Source organism: Myotis brandtii, unplaced genomic scaffold (assembly GCF_000412655.1).
Source record: "Myotis brandtii unplaced genomic scaffold, ASM41265v1 scaffold777, whole genome shotgun sequence".
NCBI lineage: Eukaryota > Metazoa > Chordata > Mammalia > Chiroptera > Vespertilionidae > Myotis > Myotis brandtii.
In genome coordinates, this window is record NW_005371115.1 from 110,366 (window position 1) to 130,804 (window position 20,439).

Genomic DNA, 20,439 nt, shown 5'->3' on the forward strand with positions numbered 1-20,439 from the left:
ATTCATGTACTTCTCTCAATCACCCTGTTGAAAATTTTAAATTATTATTAAACTAGAGGCCCGATGCATGAAATTCGTGTAAGGGTAGACCCCGGCTGCCTCGTGGCCCTGCCCCCCCTTGCCCCCCACCTGCACCCACCTTGGCCCGGCACTGCCCACGTCTGCCGCCGCACACCCCTGGTTCCCCAGTTCGCCCTGCAGAGGGTGGCCTGGGCCTCCCTCTTTGGGGTGATCGCAGAGCCCCCTGATTGATCACCCCACTGGCCGGTGGCCTGGGCCTCCCTCTGGGGGGCGATCGTGGGGCGATGGTGGGCCCCTGACCAATCGCATCGCACCTGCCTTGGCTGGCCTAACACCAGTGTGTGTCATAGTGTGGTCGTCTGGATGGTAGTTCTGCTGTTCAGCCGTTCGGTCGATTTGCATATTACACTTTTATTATTATAGATGTATTGGGGTAACATCTATATATATAAAAGCCTAAGATTGGGGTAACTATATATATAAAAGCCTAAGCTACCATTATGACCAAACAACCAGAATGACTGGAACGACCTGTTGACCAGTTGTTATGACACGCACTAACCACTAGGGGCAGACGCTCAACACAGGTGGTCAGTGGTCAACACTGGTCGCAGAGCCCCCTGATTGATCACCCCACTGGCCGGTGGCCTGGGCCTCCCTCTGGGGGGCGATCGTGGGGCGATGGTGGGCCCCTGACCAATCGCATCGCACCTGCCTTGGCTGGCCTAACACCAGTGTGTGTCATAGTGTGGTCGTCTGGATGGTAGTTCTGCTGTTCAGCCGTTCGGTCGATTTGCATATTACACTTTTATTATTATAGATGTATTGGGGTAACATCTATATATATAAAAGCCTAAGCTACCATTATGACCAAACAACCAGAATGACTGGAACGACCTGTTGACCCGTTGTTATGACACACACTGACCACTAGGGGACAGACGCTCAATACAGGTGGTCAGTGGTCAACACTGGTAGTCAGTGGGCTCCCACTGCCAACTTCCTGCGTCCAGCCAACCTCCCGCGATCCTTTCCCTCAGCTGGCCAGCCAACCTCCTGTGGTCCCTCCCCGTATACATCCCCCTGGCCAGCAGGCCCCGATTGGCCCAGCCCCGATCAGGACTGGGGAGAGTGCCCCGACTGGCCCTAATTACCGGCCAGGCCTAGGGTCTCCACCTGTGCACGAATTCGTGCACCAGGCCTCTAGTTGGTTAATAATAGCATATAAATTTCAGGTATACAAGATTATAATTTGACATCTGTGTACCCTGTTGAGTGCTTACCAGCCAAAGTCCCGTTTCCTTCCATTCCCATATATTTGACTCCCTTTACCCACTTCACCCCCCACACCTTTCCACTCTAATGACCACCATACTGTTGCCTGTGTCTATGATTTTGTTTGTGTTGTTTGTTCATTTGTTGCTTTCTGTTTTATATCACACATATGAGTAAAATCATATGATTTTTGTCCTTTTCCATCTGACTTATTTCACTTAAATAATACTCTCAGGATCATCCACATTGTCATAAATGGCAGTATCTCACCTTTTTTATGGCTGAGTAGCAATCCGTTGTATGTATGTGTGGCATCTTTACCCAGTTATCCATCAATGGGCAGTTAGGCCGTTTCCTTATCTTGGCTATTATAAACAATGCTGCAATGAACATCACCCTGTTGACATTTTCAGGGACTGTGTCATATTCATATTTGCACTTCTAGCAGCAGGTGGCAAAAACTTTAAAATATTTCTTTTTTACCAAATGAATATTATTTATTAAAAATGCTGTTTTCCTATAGCTGGGCCATCATACAGGACAATATAACTGTAGAAAAATAACGAAGTTCTTTGATGATTTTCCATAAACCATTTAAGGAAGTCCTGGTAGGGTTGTGCCATGACCTCAGAGCCACCTTGGGTTAATGGATCCCTTTGTTGGTGACTCTTCCCTGTGCACCTGCTGACTCCCAGGCACGGGATACGGCGGAGAACAGCCGTCTCTGCTGCCGGGTCTCGGCTCTGCTGGAGTGGAGGCACAGTGAGTTATTCGTGCTTTGTAAACAGTGTGGCGGCATCCAGAGAGGCCTGCCTGCTCCTTTCTTAAATCTAACGTTCACGTTACTTTGTTTTTTTAAGAAATTTCCTTCAGCTGTGGGGAACAGCAGATGCTGCAGATGTTAGTCCCGTCGCCGTTAGCTTTCCTCCAGAGATTCAATGCTCAATTTCAACTCGTGTTTCCAAAAACCCATTCATGTTGTTAAAACAGAGATTATGGAATAACGAACTTTAAACATTTTCTCTTCTTTTGGCACGGGAGATCAGGGTTTTCAAGAGGGACCCGGAGAGAGTTATAAAATGCTCCATTGTGGGGTAGCAGAAAAAGCCAGAGTATTGGAGAGTGAGGGTCTGTCTCTTCATTGTCTTCCAGGGCACTCAGCCTGTGATTCACTCTCATGTCTGTGAGAGCAACTTCATGTCATGTCTATAACTGTGGATAAAAACTCAGTATTGGCTCAGTGGGTAGAGCATTGGCCTAGGGACTGAGGGGTCCTGGGTTCGATTCCAGTCAAGGGCACATGCCTGGGTGGTGGGCTTGATCCCCAGTAGGGGGCATGCAGGAGGCAGCCTATCAATGCTTCTCTCTCATCATTGATGTTTCTATCTTTCTCCCTCTCCCCCTCTCTCTCCCTCCATCTCTGAAACCAATAAAAAAATATTAAAAACAAACAAAATAAAACAACCAAAAAACCTGAGTATCGCTGTCTCATGAAAATATAGGGAAGGAGCCCGTATGCATGTTCCATTCTCTCTTGCTGGTCACAGCACTGATCACATTCATAGCGACAACGCAAGGTCACACTCCTCCCCGAGCGTTTGTGTTCAGGGCGAGAGAGGATGCAGCACAGAGTCGGAGAACGACTTGACATCTGAAATACTGACACACCTGCATGGATCGTTTTTATGACTCTGAGGAGAATGTCCCAGCAGGGATTTCCCTGGAGGCAGTGGTCTCTCAGGCCCCTGAAGAATGGCTGGTTTTAAAGCTCTGAGAACCCACCGGGGGCTGCTGTTTCTGAAAGTCTCCGTAGTTTAAGCGTTCTGCGTCTTGTCATTGCAGGAGGTGGCAGAATAGTAAAACCTAACCCCAGGCTAATGTTAGTGTAGGCCTTGGTTTTGTGGCTTTGCAGACTTTATAAATATGTCTGTCAGCACCTGTGGTCTCCACGGTTGGGGCAGCTGGAGGTGAATGTCATTCCTCACAGGTTGCACCGAGGGATCGGAGCCCAGACAGTGTACCTGTTTGCAGAGAGAGGGACCGGCCCAGTGGGCCAGCGCAGCCTCTGCAGCACTCAGCATGCTCTTCCCAGCAGCCTCTCTCTGGGCGCCAGTCTCCCAGCGAGAATGGCAGCCGAGGAAAGAAGCCAGGCCCCCAGTGTTGTTCTGGAGAATGGTGGGAACATCAGCACAGCCTCTCCAGACCACCTAGCACCTCCCATCCGGGGGCATGAAAGGAGTCTGTGAGTGCTGGTGGCAGTGGCCGAGATTGTCCACGTCGGTAATGCTGTTTCCTATCAGAACAAGGTGCTCAGATGACGGCTAACCAGCAGTTGCCCCTGTGTGCGTCAGTACACACCTCGCAAAGCTGCACCCCAAACGCATGCACACGGGTGCACACACATGAGAGAGGCCGGTAGCAGAGCTGTCGCCTTGTCCCAGACCTGATCTTTCTGCACTGATAAGGAAACAGCCCTCTCGGAGTGAATTAGCTGGTCAGATTTAGAACAAACAGATATGTAACTGTCCCCCTCTTGTAAGTCACTGAGCTATTCTGTAACTAGGCTACTCTTAATATGAACAAAAGAGAATATACTTTTAAAAATTCTTGTTCATTATAAACTGTAACTGTAGTAATTGTTACCACATAAAGTGTATGTGGACGAAGCAGGTACGTTCGAACCTCTCCCCAGGGTTTAGGCGACAGTAAGTGACAGGTTTTTAAAGTTCAGGATCGGATTCCCGTTGGGGGTGATCTTGCCCCTCTTCCTCCCCAGAGGGCATTTAGCAGTGTCTGGGCATTTTTATTGTCACTACTGGGGTGGGCGGGTACTACTGGCATCTAGTGGGCAGTGCCCAGGATGCTGCTAACCATCCTACAGTGCCTGGAACATCCCCCCATGGGATTGCCCCTCCCAGAATACGAGGAGTGCTGAGGCTGAGAAACCCTGCTGTCAACGGTGAGGTTTACTTGCCGATCTTTTCTGTGGACTCGCTGTGATTGAGTAATTCAGAGGTGAAGTTAGCATGAGCACTTGCAATCCTTTGTGTCCTACACTTGGCCTTGGTACCCTGATCAAGGTCAGGACAAGCTCTGGCCATGTGTGAAGGCTTCCGTTCACACATGGCCAGGCAGCTGACAGTAGCAGGTTTTGGTCTGTGTCCTAGTGGAAACAGTGAGAGAAAATGAAGAGCTGACATGCTAGTAAGTACATAGGGTCACAGGAGAGCATGGACCGTGAAAATGTAGTGTGAGCCCCACTGTTCAGAGTGTTTGGAGAATCGCAGTGTGGCCGCCCCTGGGAGCTTGATGGCAATCCAGGTGCTCAGGTTCCCCTCAGACCCGCTGAATCAGAGTCAGGGTTTTAGCAAGATGCCCCCAGGATGCTGTGCTCCCAGAAGGCAGAGAAGCACTGGGCACGCATTGTTTACTGTGGACGAAATTACACTGTGACTGCGATTCTGTCTCTGACTAGTGGTATGACCTTGGCCAAGTTAACACAAACCCCATGGCCCCTGGGTGGTTTGGCTGTAAAATGGGGCTATCATCGCCTTTCTCATGAGGTGGTGTGAGAATCAGACAAACTTATTTGTGTCAAGGACTCATCACGTGGTAAAAGCTCAGCAAACTGAGTTGTGACTGACAATAAGTCAAAGAAGGCAAGAGCAGAGAGCATTAGGGAGGCAGTTTATGCCTCAAACCCCACAGTCGTCATCACCAAACAATGCTTGTGCCCTCGGCAGATGGGATTTCTCTGAACAAGAAAATAGCAAAAGCTGGAGCTTCATAAGCTTCTAAAGCAGTGACGGCGAACCTATGACGCGCGTGTCAGAGGTGACACGCGAACTCATTTTTTTGGTTGATTTTTCTTGGTTAAATGGCATTTAAATATATACAAAAAATATCAAAAATATAAGTCTTTATTTTACTATGGTTGCAAATATCAAAAAATTTCTATATGTGACACGGCACCAGAGTTAAGTTAGGGTTTTTCAAAATGCTGACACGCTGAGCTCAAAAGGTTCGCCGTCACTGTTCTATAGCCTGTGGTCCTTGTCAGCGACCCAGTTGGCAGAAATACATGGACCAAACAGCCTAAACTCCTAGATGAGCTCCATGAGCCGGCCTGAGTTACACCTGCTCTGTCCATTACACTCCATTTGAGAGGAATGTAGCAGGGATTTTCAAGACACCCAGGAGAAAGGCTGCGGTAGACAGAGAAGATAAGTGTCGAGGAAGGAGACTGGGTGAGATGAGCCCTTGTCTTATTAGTAGGGTTTAAGAATGGGATAGAATGCCATATGATTTCACTTATTTGTGAATAAATTAAACAAACAAAATTGAAACAGACTCATAGATACAGGGAACAGACTGATGGTTGCCGGAGGAGCGGGGGGTTGAAGGACTGAGTGAAAAAGGTGAAGGGATTAAAAAGCACAAGCTAGTCATTACAAACTAGTCACGGGGATGTCAAGTACAGCATAGGAAATACATAGTAATGACTGCATGGTGCCAGGCGGGAACTGGAAATATCAGGGGGAGCACTTTGTAAAGTATGTGATTGTCTAACCACTAGGCTGTACACCTGAAACCAATACAAAATAATATTGAATGTTAACTGTAATTGGAAAATAAAATTAAGAAAAAAATGTCTAACTCAAAAAAACAAAAAGAATGGCAAAGAATTGTCAGGTTAACTTCACCTACTATTTTGTTGACTGTCGGATGCGCATGACACACACACAAACACACACACACACACACACACAGACGTGAAAGTGTGCTGCCCTGTGCCTGTCATACACACACACACACACACACGTATGTGCACGCGCGCTGACCTGCTACTCTAACCGCTGCTCTGTGCCTGTCACACACACACACACACACACGTATGTGCACGCGCGCTGACCTGCTACTCTAACCGCTGCTCTGTGCCTGTCACACACACACACACACACACGTATGTGCACGCGCGCTGACCTGCTACTCTAACCGCTGCTCTGTGCCTGTCACACACACACACACACACACGTATGTGCACGCGCGCTGACCTGCTACTCTAACCGCTGCTCTGTGCCTGTCACACACACACACACACACACGTATGTGCACGCGCGCTGACCTGCTACTCTAACCGCTGCTCTGTGCCTGTCACACACACACACACACACACGTATGTGCACGCGCGCTGACCTGCTACTCTAACCGCTGCTCTGTGCCTGTCACACACACACACACACACACGTATGTGCACGCGCGCTGACCTGCTACTCTAATTGCTGCCCCGGTGCCTGTGTCATCAGCTGGGAGTCACACTGTTTGGAAACGAGACTCTTTTGTGAACCAGTGGGAGTGTAAATACTTCCAACATGAGGTAAAGCAGAACTGGATTCATAATTGAGTGTCCAGCAGATTCTCAGCAGCAAGATGGTAAAAGGAGGAAAAAAGGAAAGGGTTCAAATGGAAGACTTCAGGCTGCAGAGTGGGATGAAACAAGAACACGACTCGGATTCCTTCTGAAAAAGGGATTAGAGTTGATCATATTCCACAATGACTAGTGCTCCTGTGCATACTGGTGTTTGTGGATTGATTTGTCTTCCAGGGGTTTTGTATTTTTCAATCTTTGACTTAAATCAGAACAGTTTAGCATTATTTTTCTTTAATTTTCTGATTATAAAAATTGTTTATTGTCGTGCATTCAGAAAATACAGGAAATACAAAGAAGAATGACAAGCATGCCCAAACCCAGCACCTGCTTGTCTCTTCCTTTATTCGTCAGTTATTGATAAAGTACCTGCTGGGTGCCAGGCCCCGTGCTTGGTGCGGGACAAATCCTCCCTGACAAGGTGGCTTTGTGGAGTCTTCTTGGAGCTTCCAGTTGTTTGGCTAAACAGCTAATAGGTTTACTATATTCTTACTGTGTGTCGTATCCTGTTTTAGGTGGTTTATAATATGTGTATTAACTTGGTTCCTCTAACACCACAACGAGGGAGGTGCTGTTTATTCCCACTTGACAGATTGGGAAACTGAGGCACAAAGAAGTTAAGCAATTTGCTAAAGGTCACAGAATCAGTAAAGGCAGATTCTTGATTAAAACCCAGGCAGCCTGGCTCCAGAACCTGACCTATTAGTCACTAAACTGTACTGCCATATCACATGTTATACTATACGGACAGTTCTGATTCCTGCGTTTATGTTGGCCATTAACACGTGAGCATCCTCCTGTACTGTACATGAACTGTGTATAACTTCTTACCTCTAAACAAAGTAGAATTTTAATTTACTCATTTGTTTAATAGGATCATAATGAAATAAGCATATATAGAAATGTGATGATAATAATTTAAATGCTACAGCGATCATTAAGATTTCTTAATGCTTATCATAATTTTTTTATTTGATTTTTCTTGGTTTAATTTTATTTTCCAATTACAGTTTACACTCAATATTATTTTGTATTAGTGTCAGATGTACAGCATAGTGGTTAGACCGTCCTATGCCTCATACAGTATCCCCCCATCATAACTTTTTTAATCCAGTCATTTAAGAGGAGTTAACATGGACAAGTTATTGTAGGAAATTAAACATTTTGTAGTCATGTTTGATTTCATAGCAGGAAAATAAACGCAAATTCAGATAAGGGTAACAAGCGGTCGATGCCGACGACTGTTCTGGAAATGAATCGTTCATGTGGAATTGCGTCGGAGCTTGCACTGGAGAGATTGTACATTGCATTACGAGTGGTTGTGAGGCTCAGGGCTTTCATGGCATGTGTTCACACCATGATGGTGTTTAGGTTCAGTTTAGACAGAAGTTCCCAAGGATGATTTGTGTCAGATGGAGGAACTTGTGCTGCGGTTCAGAGCTAGTTGCATAGCGGGCAGGGGATGCTCTCCATGCGTGTTGTCAGTATTTGTGAGTGGTAACATTGTGTACCAGCAACATAGAGTCTGCAGTTGAGAAAGGTACAGATTCATGAACTGTAAAGAGATTTCAGCTAGTAAGTGGAAATTTAAAAATTGACACCATAGGATACATTGGAACGGTGGGTACCCAGCGGAAAGCATGGGCTTCCGAGTTGGGCAGACATAAGTTGGGGCCCCAACGCCTCTGCGTATTCACTGTATGGCCACAAGCAAGTCCCCTGGCTTCTCTGAGCATTGGTTTCCTCTTGATGCTAATGCCTGCCTTCTGGAATTGAAGGATTGAATGAGTACATAACACACCTGGTACCATGCCCAGCACTTGATAGAGGATCCATTAATGGTCACTGTCATTATTTGCTATTAAATATGTTTTAATCTTCTTTCCAAATACCTTTCTAAATACCTATAACAGAGTGGTTGAACATGCATATGAAAACAAGACTGGGTTCCAGTCCTGGCTCTACTACTTCCTAGCTGTGTGACATTGGGAAAGTGACTTAAATTCCCTGTGTATCAGGTTGCTTTCTTTAAGACAGAATAGTTCTACTACCCATGTCTTGGGGTGGTTGGGTGTTAAGTAAATGATTATACATACATAGTGAGCACCAGGTGAATGTTTGCTCTTACTACTACTAATGTACTCATTAACTCAGAAGGAGGTGTATTGCACCTTAAATAAGTAGGTGTCTTTGAACATTTCCTCAGCTTCTACAACTTTTGCTTACTATTTACATGTTGTTAGATGTCTGTAGTTCAAACATAGTTTATTACAGTGCATATTAAGACATGAATCATCAGTTTGGGTAATATCACGTGGTGAGGAGAATTTTCCGATTTGGCAACATGTTTGAATATAAATTGTTGTTGAAAAATGACCATTCTGAAATGTCCTTTTCCCTCCAGATTATTCTGAGCTGGGAGAGCTTCCGCCGCGGTCTCCGTTAGAGCCAGTTTGTGAGGATGGGCCTTTCGGCCCTGTCCCGGAGGAGAAGAGAAGGACATCGCGCGAGCTTCGCGAACTGTGGCGCAAGGCGATTCTACAGCAGATCCTCCTCCTCAGGATGGAGAAGGAAAACCAGAAGCTCCAAGGTTGGTTTGCCATTCTTTATACTTGGCAGGCCTGGTGATCAGAACTTATCTCGGCTTGAAAGTGAAATCACATCAGATGTAATCGTGCTGCCTTTAAAAGGAAGCAAGACACTCTCACGTGCAACACTTTATATACAACTGTACAATTACATACAACTGTACAATTACATACATGTAAATATCTGTTAATCGGTAAAATGAACACCACTTTTTGGAGATCTAATGATCTCACTAACTGTATTAGTTATCCCTATATGGTCGTTTTTAGCATAGTGCCTAGAACTTCTGAGAGACAACCTGCAAATGTAAGCTTTAACCTCCTAAAAGTGGGTTTTGTTGTGTTCTCTTCTCTCTCTCCCTACACTGCCCTCAGCCAGAGTCTGTGCCTCGATGTTATATGTGAACTAATCCCACATAATCACTAACTTCATAACCTCACTCTGTGTGCATGTTTAGTGAGCTGCAGGTAACCTGAAACGTCAACATTAGCCGAGCTCTACCTGTATGATATCAGGGTGTTTATGTAGCCAGGCTCACTCCGTCCTGAGGACGGCTCCGGGGTATTACTCGGAAGAAGAAAGGAAACTAAAGCCCAGAGAAGCCAAGCAACCTGCCCAGGGGCATGTCAGGATCAAAATAAGCCATGAACTTTGAAAGCTTAGGTTTTGTTCATTTCCTGTTTCTATGCTGTCACTTGAAGCAATAAGTATTATTTTCAGAGTAGCTAAGAGCTGAGTTTATGTTCCCTGGATGGTATAATGGAAAGGACATGGGACTTGGAGTGTAGAGAGCGGCCTGGCCATAAACTAATGAGGAATGTGATCAGGGATTCTGGACATACCCTCAGAGGGAGCCCGGGCAGGAGTCAGCCGTGCCGTCACTCCCAAGGAGGTTTTGGAATTAGAGTCCAGCGGTCTCCCTTTAGCTGTGGTTTTCAGTTACCTGTGGTCTGAAAATATTACATGGAAAATTCCAGAAATAAATAATTCATAAGTTTTAAATTGTGTGCTGTTCTGAGTAGTGTGATGAAACCTTGAGCTTTGTCCCACTCCATCCTGCCCGGACATCCATCATCCCTTTGTCCAAAGTTTCCTCACTGTCTACACTACTTGCCGTTAGCCATTCAGTCGCGGTTTTAGTCATCAGAGCCACCGTCACGGTGTCGCAGTGCTTGTGTTCAGGTCACCCTTACTTTACCTAATGATGGCCCCAAAGCACACAAGTGGTGATCCTGGCAATTCGGATGTGCAAAGAGAAGCCCAAAAGTGCTTCCTTTCAGTGAGAACGAGAGTATGTACAGGAAAAACATAGTGTCTATGGTGTCCAGTACTCTCTGTGGCTTCAGGCATCCCCTGGAGGTCTTGGCACCATCCCCTGTGGATAAGGGGGGCCTGCTCTCCATTTCATTGAACTTGCTCCCTGGTTGTCCATCTTCATCTTTTAATAACGATCTTGCTGTTTGTAAGAAGCTGAAAGTCATTAAGACACTGGATTTGATTAATACGGTTCATAGTCCAGATAAGTCTGTTATCTTTGACCAAATACAAGAAATGAAATATGAAGTAATAAGAACTTTTGATATGAAAGTAGCCCAACCATTGTAAGAGGCTGCTTGTGGACGTAGACTCAGTATCGAAGCTGAGTGAGATGGGCCGTTCCGTGAGGGTGCTGTCAGTGCTAGGACTTCTCCCAGCTCCATTTTTCTTCCAGTTTCTTGTGGGTCCCTGAAGGTGACTAATTCTAAAAGCAGCGATCTAAAGGAGCTTTGATGGGGATGGCATCACTGAGTGTGTCATCAGTTGAGTGACAGCTTTGGAGCACAGCACCCACGTTCCTGTGCATGTTGGTTGAGATGTTTGTTGAAAGGGAAAGACAGTCGTGTTTATCAGGTAGGTCATAAACGCTTAATGCCTATCCTGGTTGACTGTGCAAATGACAGCCACGGAAAATCAGGGCTCCCCTGTGAAACGAGAATGGTGCTGGCTGGCCTGGGAATGATGGGAAGAATCGTGACTATCATTGACAAGATCAGGGTACCAGAGAAGCAGAGCTCCTGTGAAGCTGTTTAAATGGCGACTTGCCCGACCAGAGTGAGCTGGGACATTTCCTGAGGTCACCTGAAACACCTTGCTGGCAGCAGTATATGTGCACTGGCCCCGCCCAGCACCTTTCCACTGCTTCCTCATTTCACCTGCAGTGTTCAGTCCCGGGTGGCCTTTCGTTTTTACTGCTGGGATTCATTTCTCTTTTTAGCTCTGTGAAGTTCAACACGTGTTTACCTTTGCGGTGAGAGCACAGTAAGCTTGCTAAATATGATTTAGAAAGCATTGTATCAGTGTGTACAGTACCTATATTGCTGAGAAATCATCATCAGTAAAAGCCTGATTATGAATTGCTTAAAAAATATTTAGTAAGCTGTGTTGGGGTGGGATAGGGGGCAGGGTTTTGTCATTAAATACAGAAGCAAGACTTGATAAGAACTTATCAGGGAATGTACTGTGTGCTAGAGAGACAGCTATTCTATTGCTCCCCCTCACACCCCACCCCCCAATTGCTTTTACAAAGGAAAGTTAAATTGCAGCTGGGAGTGGCTCTTAAAATTGATCACGGGTTCAGGCCAACTGGCAAGCTCTTTGGAAAAGAAACTAAAGAAACACGTATGAGGTCCTGCCTACCGCTAAGCCTAGTTCCTGGCTTTTGCATATATGGACCAAATATTATTACGGTTCAGGAAGCATTGCATCTGAGAAAGAACCAAACAACGTCATTGAAATCTGCCTCGCTCGCTGAAGAGTGTAGACAGGGGGAAGCTGAATTGTAATTCCCTCAGTTAAAGCTTATTTTTTAAGTGATGTTGGGACTAAAATGCATCCCCAGCAGTCCCCCGCAGGCCCCTCTGCAAGGCCATTCTCCCTCTTACAAATGAAGACGCAGGCAGCCTACTGCCAGGCAGCAGGGCGTGGTTCAGTGCAAGCCTAGCTCTTGGTCAGCACGTTATTGCTTGTCGGACTGACTCTCATAGTTCGGCATTTCTTGTTTGAGATTAAAATGGTATTACATCTGCATAGTGACCCATCGAATTTGGAATTTTAATTGAATTGTAATTGAAGATATTTTTAAAAGGTTTTCCCCTGGTTAAACAAATGTTACATGTTGGTTGTAAAAATATTAAACAATGGGTGCAGTTTTTCCAAAATCTCCACAAGCTCGGGGGTCATTTAATTACTGAGGCTCCCAGCCCCCTAGCCTTCCCTTTCTCAGCTTTCCGGAGGCGGTGGCAGTCGGAAGAGTGTTTTATCTGTGGAAGCGGTTGCTAACGGCGCAGAATTGGGAATGGGCAGCCACAGCCCACCCTACGCAGGGGACATAAATCCGATCTGAACGTTAGTCCAAAGTCCAAGTGAGCTCACACGTCCATGTTAAATGATAGCAAGTGTTTTCGATGACTCTCGTGCAGTCCTGGTTTCCCCAGCCCCAGAAACTCACCGACACGGACTGTAGACCCTTATTCATTATTTTAAACAGTTTGGTCTCGTATCTATAAGTCTTGCGTTGGCACCTTGACGTTTGTCACAGGCCCGCACCATCTGCCTCGGCTGACAGGCATTTTGGAGGCCACTGAATTTAGGCAGTGGTGGTGTCAGGGCCAACAGCTCGGTGTTGCCTGGCCAACAGCAGAATGCATGGATTACGCCTTTCCAGCTGCATCTTCTGGCCAGACGCTCCCGACCTGTTGACTTCAGAGCCTGTCTCTTGTGTTGCTTGCCGGGCTCTTCAGTGCAGCCAGACGCTCCCAGGCAGAGTTCACGGCCAGGGAAGTAAATGTGCATTGGCTCCGGGAGCCCTGTGCTGCTTGCATTAAGCAAGTTCAATGCTAATGATACCTTCTGTGTTTCCTCACAGCCACAAAAAAATCTGGGGTTGACATTTAAAAAAAAATTTGAACTCCACATATCTAGGGAATTGTTTAGCAGGACCTTGCAAATTCTTCAAAGTTAGAAGGAAAAGAACAGAGATACTAGCTGAAAAATAGTAAAAAAATGAGAGAGCGCTAGGCCTGAGCCACTTGCTACCCACCAGCCAGTCAGTAACCTTGCCACGCCCTTAATTGCGCTGAGCTCCAGTGACTGTGTCCGTGAATGAGGGGCTGGACCAGGGGTCTCTGTGGGCCTCTGCAGCTCCCTCTTTTGACGTATTTGTACCGGGCGGCAGTAATTGGGCCGGTTAGGTACCGAATCCGTGCGTCAGAGGAATAAGGTCCGCCACCAGTGTCCCATTAGCCAGATTTACTGCGTTAGCATTTGCTCAATTTCTAACTCGGGAAAAGAAAATATTTTATTTTATATCATCAGCACTTAGTTTGTAAAGCAACATTCTGTCTATAGTTTTGATAATATAATTTGTGGCGCACGTGCGAGTGAGCGGGCATTTTGTGCATGCTTGGTCTATTTCATCTCATTTAATCCTCACGAGCTACTCAGTGAAGTAGCTGTAATTCCCATTTTATTTATTTATTTTTATTTAATATATTTTTATTGATTTCAGAGAGGAAGGGAGAGGGAGAGAGAGATAGAAACATCAGTGGTGAGAGAGAATCATTGATTGGCTGCCTCCTGCACGGCCCACACTGGGGATCGAGCCCGCAACCCAGGCATGTGCCCTGACTGGGAATCAAACTGTGACCTCCTGGTTCATAGGTCGATGTTCAACCACTGGGCCAAGCAGGCCGGGCTGTAATTCTCATTTTAAAAGTAATAGGACCTGGTGTTCAGAACCAAAGCAGTTTAAAGCCAGAGGGCTTCAAATCCTGCCACCAGCACTTCTCACAGGCACAGGAAGGACCCTGCTCAGCCCGGGTCTCCTCCGGAATGAAACGGGGTTGGGGTGGAGAGCGTGTATATCTGCAGGGGGTCGGGGAACACACTCGTGAGGTGTGTACACTGACTTACCAGTGTCTGTAGGACAAAGAGCAACTTTATGCCAATAAACTTGACCACTTAGATGAAACAGACAAATCTCTAGAAAGATGCACTTGACCAAAAACTGGTAAGTGCCGATCACGGGAGCAAAAAGATCTGAGTGGCCCCATATCTATTAAAGAGATCACATTTGTACTGAAAATCTTTCACTGAAGAATACTCTATGCTCAGATAGCTGTCCCAGATTCTAGAAAACATTTAAGGCCCCTAATTGACCCGTGCCTAATCCCAGAGAAAATGTGTAATCACTGGCTGCAAGCTTCGTAACCCCGTGAGGCCGGGCCCCAGGGCCACTCTGCCTCCTGCTCCGGGACTTTGGGGAAGCTACTCAGCCTCAGAGGGACATTCAGATTAAATGTTACTAAATGTAAAGTACGTGAGACATGTAGTATTTGTCATCATGAAGAAACTGAGTTCACCAGCTCTGCCAAAGTCTGTGTGTTGGCTTATCCTTAGCCCTACATCCTACCAGCTCTCCTGATAAACGCACAGTCTGGGTTTCCAATCTGATGTGGAGTGGACTCGGTATCTAAATAGGATTTAGTGCTTTTAGGTAGAAATTTGGCCGTCAGTTTCGATCTTTCTTAGAACTGTCCATTTAAAATCTTCCTGTATTGACCCCCCTGCCCCACTTTGGTGGTTTAGGTATAATTCTTCCTCGTAAAGCTTTAAACGGAAGAGGGTTGGTGGGAATACTAGCTACCCTCACGCATGAGGAGAGGCGTCTGAAGAGTGTGCCTCTATTCTGTTCTGTTCCAGGAAGCAGAAACAGGATGCTCGGTAGAAGCCGGTAGTCTTCTAGAAGGTTTGGCTGGACATGAGAAGGAAGGGTCCTTGGAGAGCCTCTCTCAGCTTAGATAACGTTTTCTGTTCGGCAGCCACAGGTGGCAGTTGAAGACACGTAGCCGCGGTGTTCACTAACGTGCTCTTAAATGATCTGTTGTAGCTTCCAAAAACGACCTGCTGAACAAGCGCCTGAAGCTCGATTATGAAGAGATCACGCCCTGCCTTAGAGAAGTGACGACGGTGTGGGAAAAGATGCTGAGCACGCCGGGAAGATCCAAAATTAAGTTTGACATGGAAAAAATGCACTCGGCTGTTGGGCAAGGTGAGCCTGCCTGGGAATCAGTCCAGCAAACCTCACCCCTCACTGATGGTTGGGGAGAAGCATGACATTTAAAAAAAGAAATGTTTACGTCCCATCTCACCCCTCGTTCTCGTTCTTTAACTAATCTGTTTCCAGATATCTTAGGTAATTGATGCTACTTTCATTACCACTCTCGATTCCTCTTAAGTTAATCAATTAAAATGCCCAGGAAACAGTGAGCAGATGGAGGAAAACCCAAGGACTTAGTTGCCTACAAACTGGGTGACGCTATGAGATGTACTCTGAGTTCAGTAGTAAGCTGAGAACTAACTGTGTGGCTTCCCCCCTCTCGGGAGACAACATAGAGCGTTGGACACAGACTTCAGACAGGTCATCCCAGATTCAGATCCCAGCCCTCCCAATTTACAATGTGATCTTAGGCAGATGACTGAACCTCTCTGAGCCCCACTTCCACACGGGTACCAACAGAGGTTGCTGCGAGGAGTAAGCGAGCTGATACCAGGGGCTCACAGCAGTGTCTGCTCCGCCCAGAAGCCCTGGAGAGCGGGCAGTTCTGCTATTTTTTTTAAATTTTTATTTTTTTTAGTGTGGTCTGCTGACCGTGTACCAGTCCGAACTGTTACTGGTCCAAGATGAGTATAGAACTTAGACTAAGTCTTTAGAAACTTTTCTGGCAATTTGACAGATCCTAATGAAAAATAGTGGACTTTTATTTTCCAGCCTTTCTCCCCCGCCTCATTTTATTTTTCTACTAATTCATTTTGTGCTGTTTTATAAAAGTATCAGTGTGCTGTGGATTGGAGAATCTGAAAAGAAAAAGCTGGTCCTCCGTCACAGATAGTTGGGGAAGCACCATGTTAGAGCTTAACTTCAATGATTATCCGTGTTCAAGTGAAGCGGCCATTTCTTTTAAAATGCATATGATTGTCTGCTGGCAAGGGCGGGGCTTTGTGAGTCTAATCTGATTCCAGGGCTCCTGGGATCTGGCCAGTCTAGTCACGAATAACCAAGTGTTTAGAAAAAGGGCTGCAGATACATATAAACCTTACGGTTTTCTTCTGACTTCATTAGCTGATCAATGGGAGAAGATACACATGCATCATTCATCTCTCAGAGAGTAAAGGGGCAAGTGGTTTTGCTCAATAGTCAACTAGGCATTACCTAACATTTATCTGGGTTTCGAAAGCATCCATTTTAATAACACATAGTTATTACTAGTTATGACTTTCCCTTTCTGTGGATAAGGAGACTTGGACTTAGAGCAGTTGAGTAATGGCCAGAGCTGGTCTCCCACCCCAGTTCTAGGCAGCGTAGGCCCTGCCCGTGGTTGAGCCGTCCCTCTGTGCTGTTCTCTGAGACCAGAAATATGGCAGGTGGGGGACACAGGTTGCAGATGGGCCAGGCTCCCTGTGTGAGCTCTGGCAGGTGTCCTCACCTCTGGGCTCTGGCCTCCTGGCTGCTAGAACGGAGGCATGGACCAACAGAGGAGCTCAGCGCTCTCTTCCAGTTCTCACATAGTGGTTGCTAGAGGCTCGCCGTTGCACCACATGGCCCTAGATCGCTGTTTTGAAAAAGGAGGAAGAAGAGAAAAGAATGAGTTCGTTCTTTCCCTTTTCACTGATGGTCTTCAGGTGGCTTTGCTTCTGCAATAGGTAAACCGCCGGGGCCTGTGACAGCTATTCCAGATGTGTGACTTTCTTAGAAGCCTGACACCTGGATATACTGGTTTTCATCATGCATTTTTACGGGGGAGAGGGGGCTACTAGAAATATTGTCAGTATCTGGACCCTGTGTAGTGGAGTTAAGGATAAGGGTTGAACAATGTGTGTAGTGAGGTGAGCTGAGGCTAACCTGGAATTTCCTCATGTGTTCCCGACATTGCCACATTGCTTTCCGTGGCAGGAACTGTATCTCTAACTGTAAAAGGGGCTTTGTCAATCATTCAACCGGTTTCTACACATAGGATTTAATTACCCCAAACAAATGGCCACAGTCCATCTTGTAGTTCAGAATAAAAGAATGAGGTTAAGTCAGAACCACACCTTCAGCCTTCCAGGTAGAGGCCAAGTCAACTCCAAGCCCTTAAAAGAAAAGACAGTCCCCGTATGGGTAAGAGCCCCTAAGTGATGGAGATGAAGGGATTTATGAACTTTCCAAGTTAAAAGGGGATCAGAGCCGCAGGATTAGGATGTCAGTTTGGGAGAAGGAAGAATAGTTCTGGGGAATTTGAAATATTCCAAAGTTTAGCTTGGGTTGAAACGGTTCCTTTAATGATTTATTTAAATGATATCATTTATTTAATGAATAAAAGATGTTAAGTAGAACTTTATGAACTGGAGTGTGCTTTTCTAGGAGTGGGATTGCAAAGCGGCTGGCTACCTGAGCAGTGGGCAGTGTGGGCCGGATGCGGACTGCTCACCTCTGACCCAGCAACGCCATATATAGAAACCTAGATGCTAATCAGTCAGCAGGGTTCTGCGGTGGGAAAGAATGCTCATTGTGGCATTGTTTAAAGGCCAAAAACTAGAACTGAGCCAGAATCCCCAACCATGTGACCACACCCGTGTCTTACTCCCTGAAAATGACGGGGGATTTGTACTGATGCAAAAGAAGGAGTTGCTAAATGAAAGAAAAAGGCACGGCGTGGAAAACATCCCGAGGTGTTCGCAGCCGTCTGAGTAATGAGCAGGATGACCGTGCATCTGGTTCCCGGGCACAGCCCTGCTTCACAGCCTGTCCCAGCGAGATAATCAGCACCCTGCCTCCCCTTTGCTTTCAGAGCGTCCTCCTTTGGGTGGTGATTTATGTATTCACTCCAGTTACGGGTCGTTTTCATTTTCTTCTTTATGCCTTTTGGCTTTCCAGAAGTGTTTGGTTTAAATAGTGAGCATGTATTACTTTTCAAGTCATAAAAACGCAAAGGCGTTCACATTTGGGTGGAAGGTGGCCGCCTGTCCTCCCAGAACCCTGCCTGCAGGTCCTGGCTGGACTCCCCCGGGTTCTCCTTGGGTCAGGAGAGGAGGCACAACCGAGTGTGGGAAGGTTACTCCAGGTCGTTCTTAGCAAACACATTGGCTCCACTGTGCATGACCCTTTGTTTTTAAAGAACAGGCCTAAGCTTTCTCTTAAATACCAGAATGTGTGGTACTGTCCAGTGACACACAGCCCGTGTTTTTTTCCTTAAAAAAATAAAGGTCTGATAAGCTTAATGGGAACGATTTAGTAATAAGAGGAAATTGTTCATCTCATAACTGGGAAAACTTCCCAGTTGGAAAAAAGCTATTTTGTGAAAAGCCCCACTATAAATCACTTAACATGTTTTTCAGGATGCATTTCTGCATTTCTTTCTTTTTCTTTTTTAAAATACGTTTTTATTGATTTCAGAGAGGAAGGGAGAGGGAGAGAGCAACAGAAACATCAATGATGGAGAGAATCATTGATCGGCTGCCTCCCGCACGCCCCCTCGCACAAGCGAAAGATTCTGTGAAATCTGATTTCCTTCATGTCAACGCACTTGGGTCACGTCGCTTTTATGAGATGACATTCTGTTACATGCTTGGTCTTCTTTCTCAGGGCACGATGAATCAGCACCAGATAGGGGCTCCTACCACCCACCATTTATTCCTGGGAGATTCTAGTATAATCCAAAAGTGTGGATATATGAAAGGTGAAAGGAAAGTGGGAGGGAGTGAGGGGGAAGATGGGGGGTGTAGAGGAAGGAAGGAAGGGAGCAAATAGGACAAAATTCTGGTTGCTTCCTATGCTGCTAGTTGTCATGGAACAAGAATTCAGATCGATGGACTACCACACCACTCATTTTTATTATTAAGTTCAATTCTGTGCATAAAGTCTCTCTGTACTCTCTACCCTCCCCACCCCCGAAGGTGTGCCACGTCATCACCGGGGTGAGATCTGGAAGTTCCTCGCCGAGCAGTACCACCTGAAACACCAGCTTCCCCGGAAACAGCAGCCCAAGGACACGCCGTACAAAGAGCTCTTGAAGCAGCTCACCTCGCAGCAGCACGCCATTCTCATCGACCTTGGTGAGTCTGCAGATCAATGCGACGTGGAGGTGTATGTTGCACTCACTGGAGAAACCTGGGGAGACTGTCCGAGATGTTTAGTGACCTGCCTTCAGGTGTAGCAGGCAAGCCCTGCTACCGAGCCTTTCAATTAACAAAGCCCTGGAGTAATCAGGGTGCCCTGGTCACACACACGGAAACCTCTCTCCCTCCCCGGGCAGCTGCTAAGCCTGCGCAGCGTGGGGGGGGCGGGCACGAGGGCTCCAGGCGTGACTGTGGTTCAGGCCAGTCACTCACGTATTGACAGGCAGCTTTATAGCCGAACGAAGGAGCGTCTGGGGAGACGTGAGTGTCAGGGCCGAGGCCTGGTGTAATTACAGGAGACGTTCCCTAGCCTCTCCTGCTTTCCAACAGGGTTTATTAGAAAGGCTGCAGAAAGCAGATTGTGTGCGCCTGGGGCGGCTTTATTTTGGAAAAGGGTAGGCATCGTGTCTCTTGAGTAGCTTTGGAAATACTCCGATGGGAACAAGGGATTGGACACGCGCCGCTGCCACAGGGAAGAACACGGGTAATGAGGATGTAATTATGAGGCACAGAAGAGCCTCTGGCTTGTCCGAGGCGCGCGGCGGTGGCGGGTGTGTCCTCTCTTCCTGCCGCCTCTCTCGGGGTCTCTGTCTCCCCCAGCGGCAGGGCTCCCCGGGGGCCCGTGGGAACCCAGCCCTGCTGCTGTCAGAGCGTGTGGCCCTGCTTCTCGAATGCTCATTCTGGCTGCTGCTGCCGCCGCCTGGGACTTGCCGGAGCCCCCGCCTGTGCTTCAGGCCTGGCTCTCCAGGTCCCGCAGCAGCCAGTGGGAGGAGGCTGTTCCCAGGAATCAGGAGCTGGGTCAGGCAGCTCCCAGCTATCCAGCCACACAGCAACCCTCAGGGTCATTTTCCTAAATGTCGCTCCTGGTCTAAGTTCAGATGTCATCTGTGAGAAACTGGCCCTGGCCTAGCCTCTTCGCCCACCTTCTGGCT

General features: G+C 46.9%; 1 protein-coding gene across 4 annotated transcripts in view; it reads left to right on the top strand.

The window, feature by feature from the left end:
- TBC1D1 (TBC1 (tre-2/USP6, BUB2, cdc16) domain family, member 1) overlaps positions 1 to 20,439 on the top strand; it is a 91,107-nt gene that overhangs the window by 44,707 nt on the left and 25,961 nt on the right. For all 4 annotated transcript variants that reach the window (XM_014530782.1, XM_014530783.1, XM_014530784.1 and 1 more), the window contains 3 exons: positions 9,129 to 9,314; positions 15,240 to 15,401; positions 19,286 to 19,444. In XM_014530782.1, coding sequence (XP_014386268.1) covers positions 9,129 to 9,314; positions 15,240 to 15,401; positions 19,286 to 19,444 — 507 coding nt within the window. The remainder of the gene's footprint in view (positions 1 to 9,128; positions 9,315 to 15,239; positions 15,402 to 19,285; positions 19,445 to 20,439) is intronic.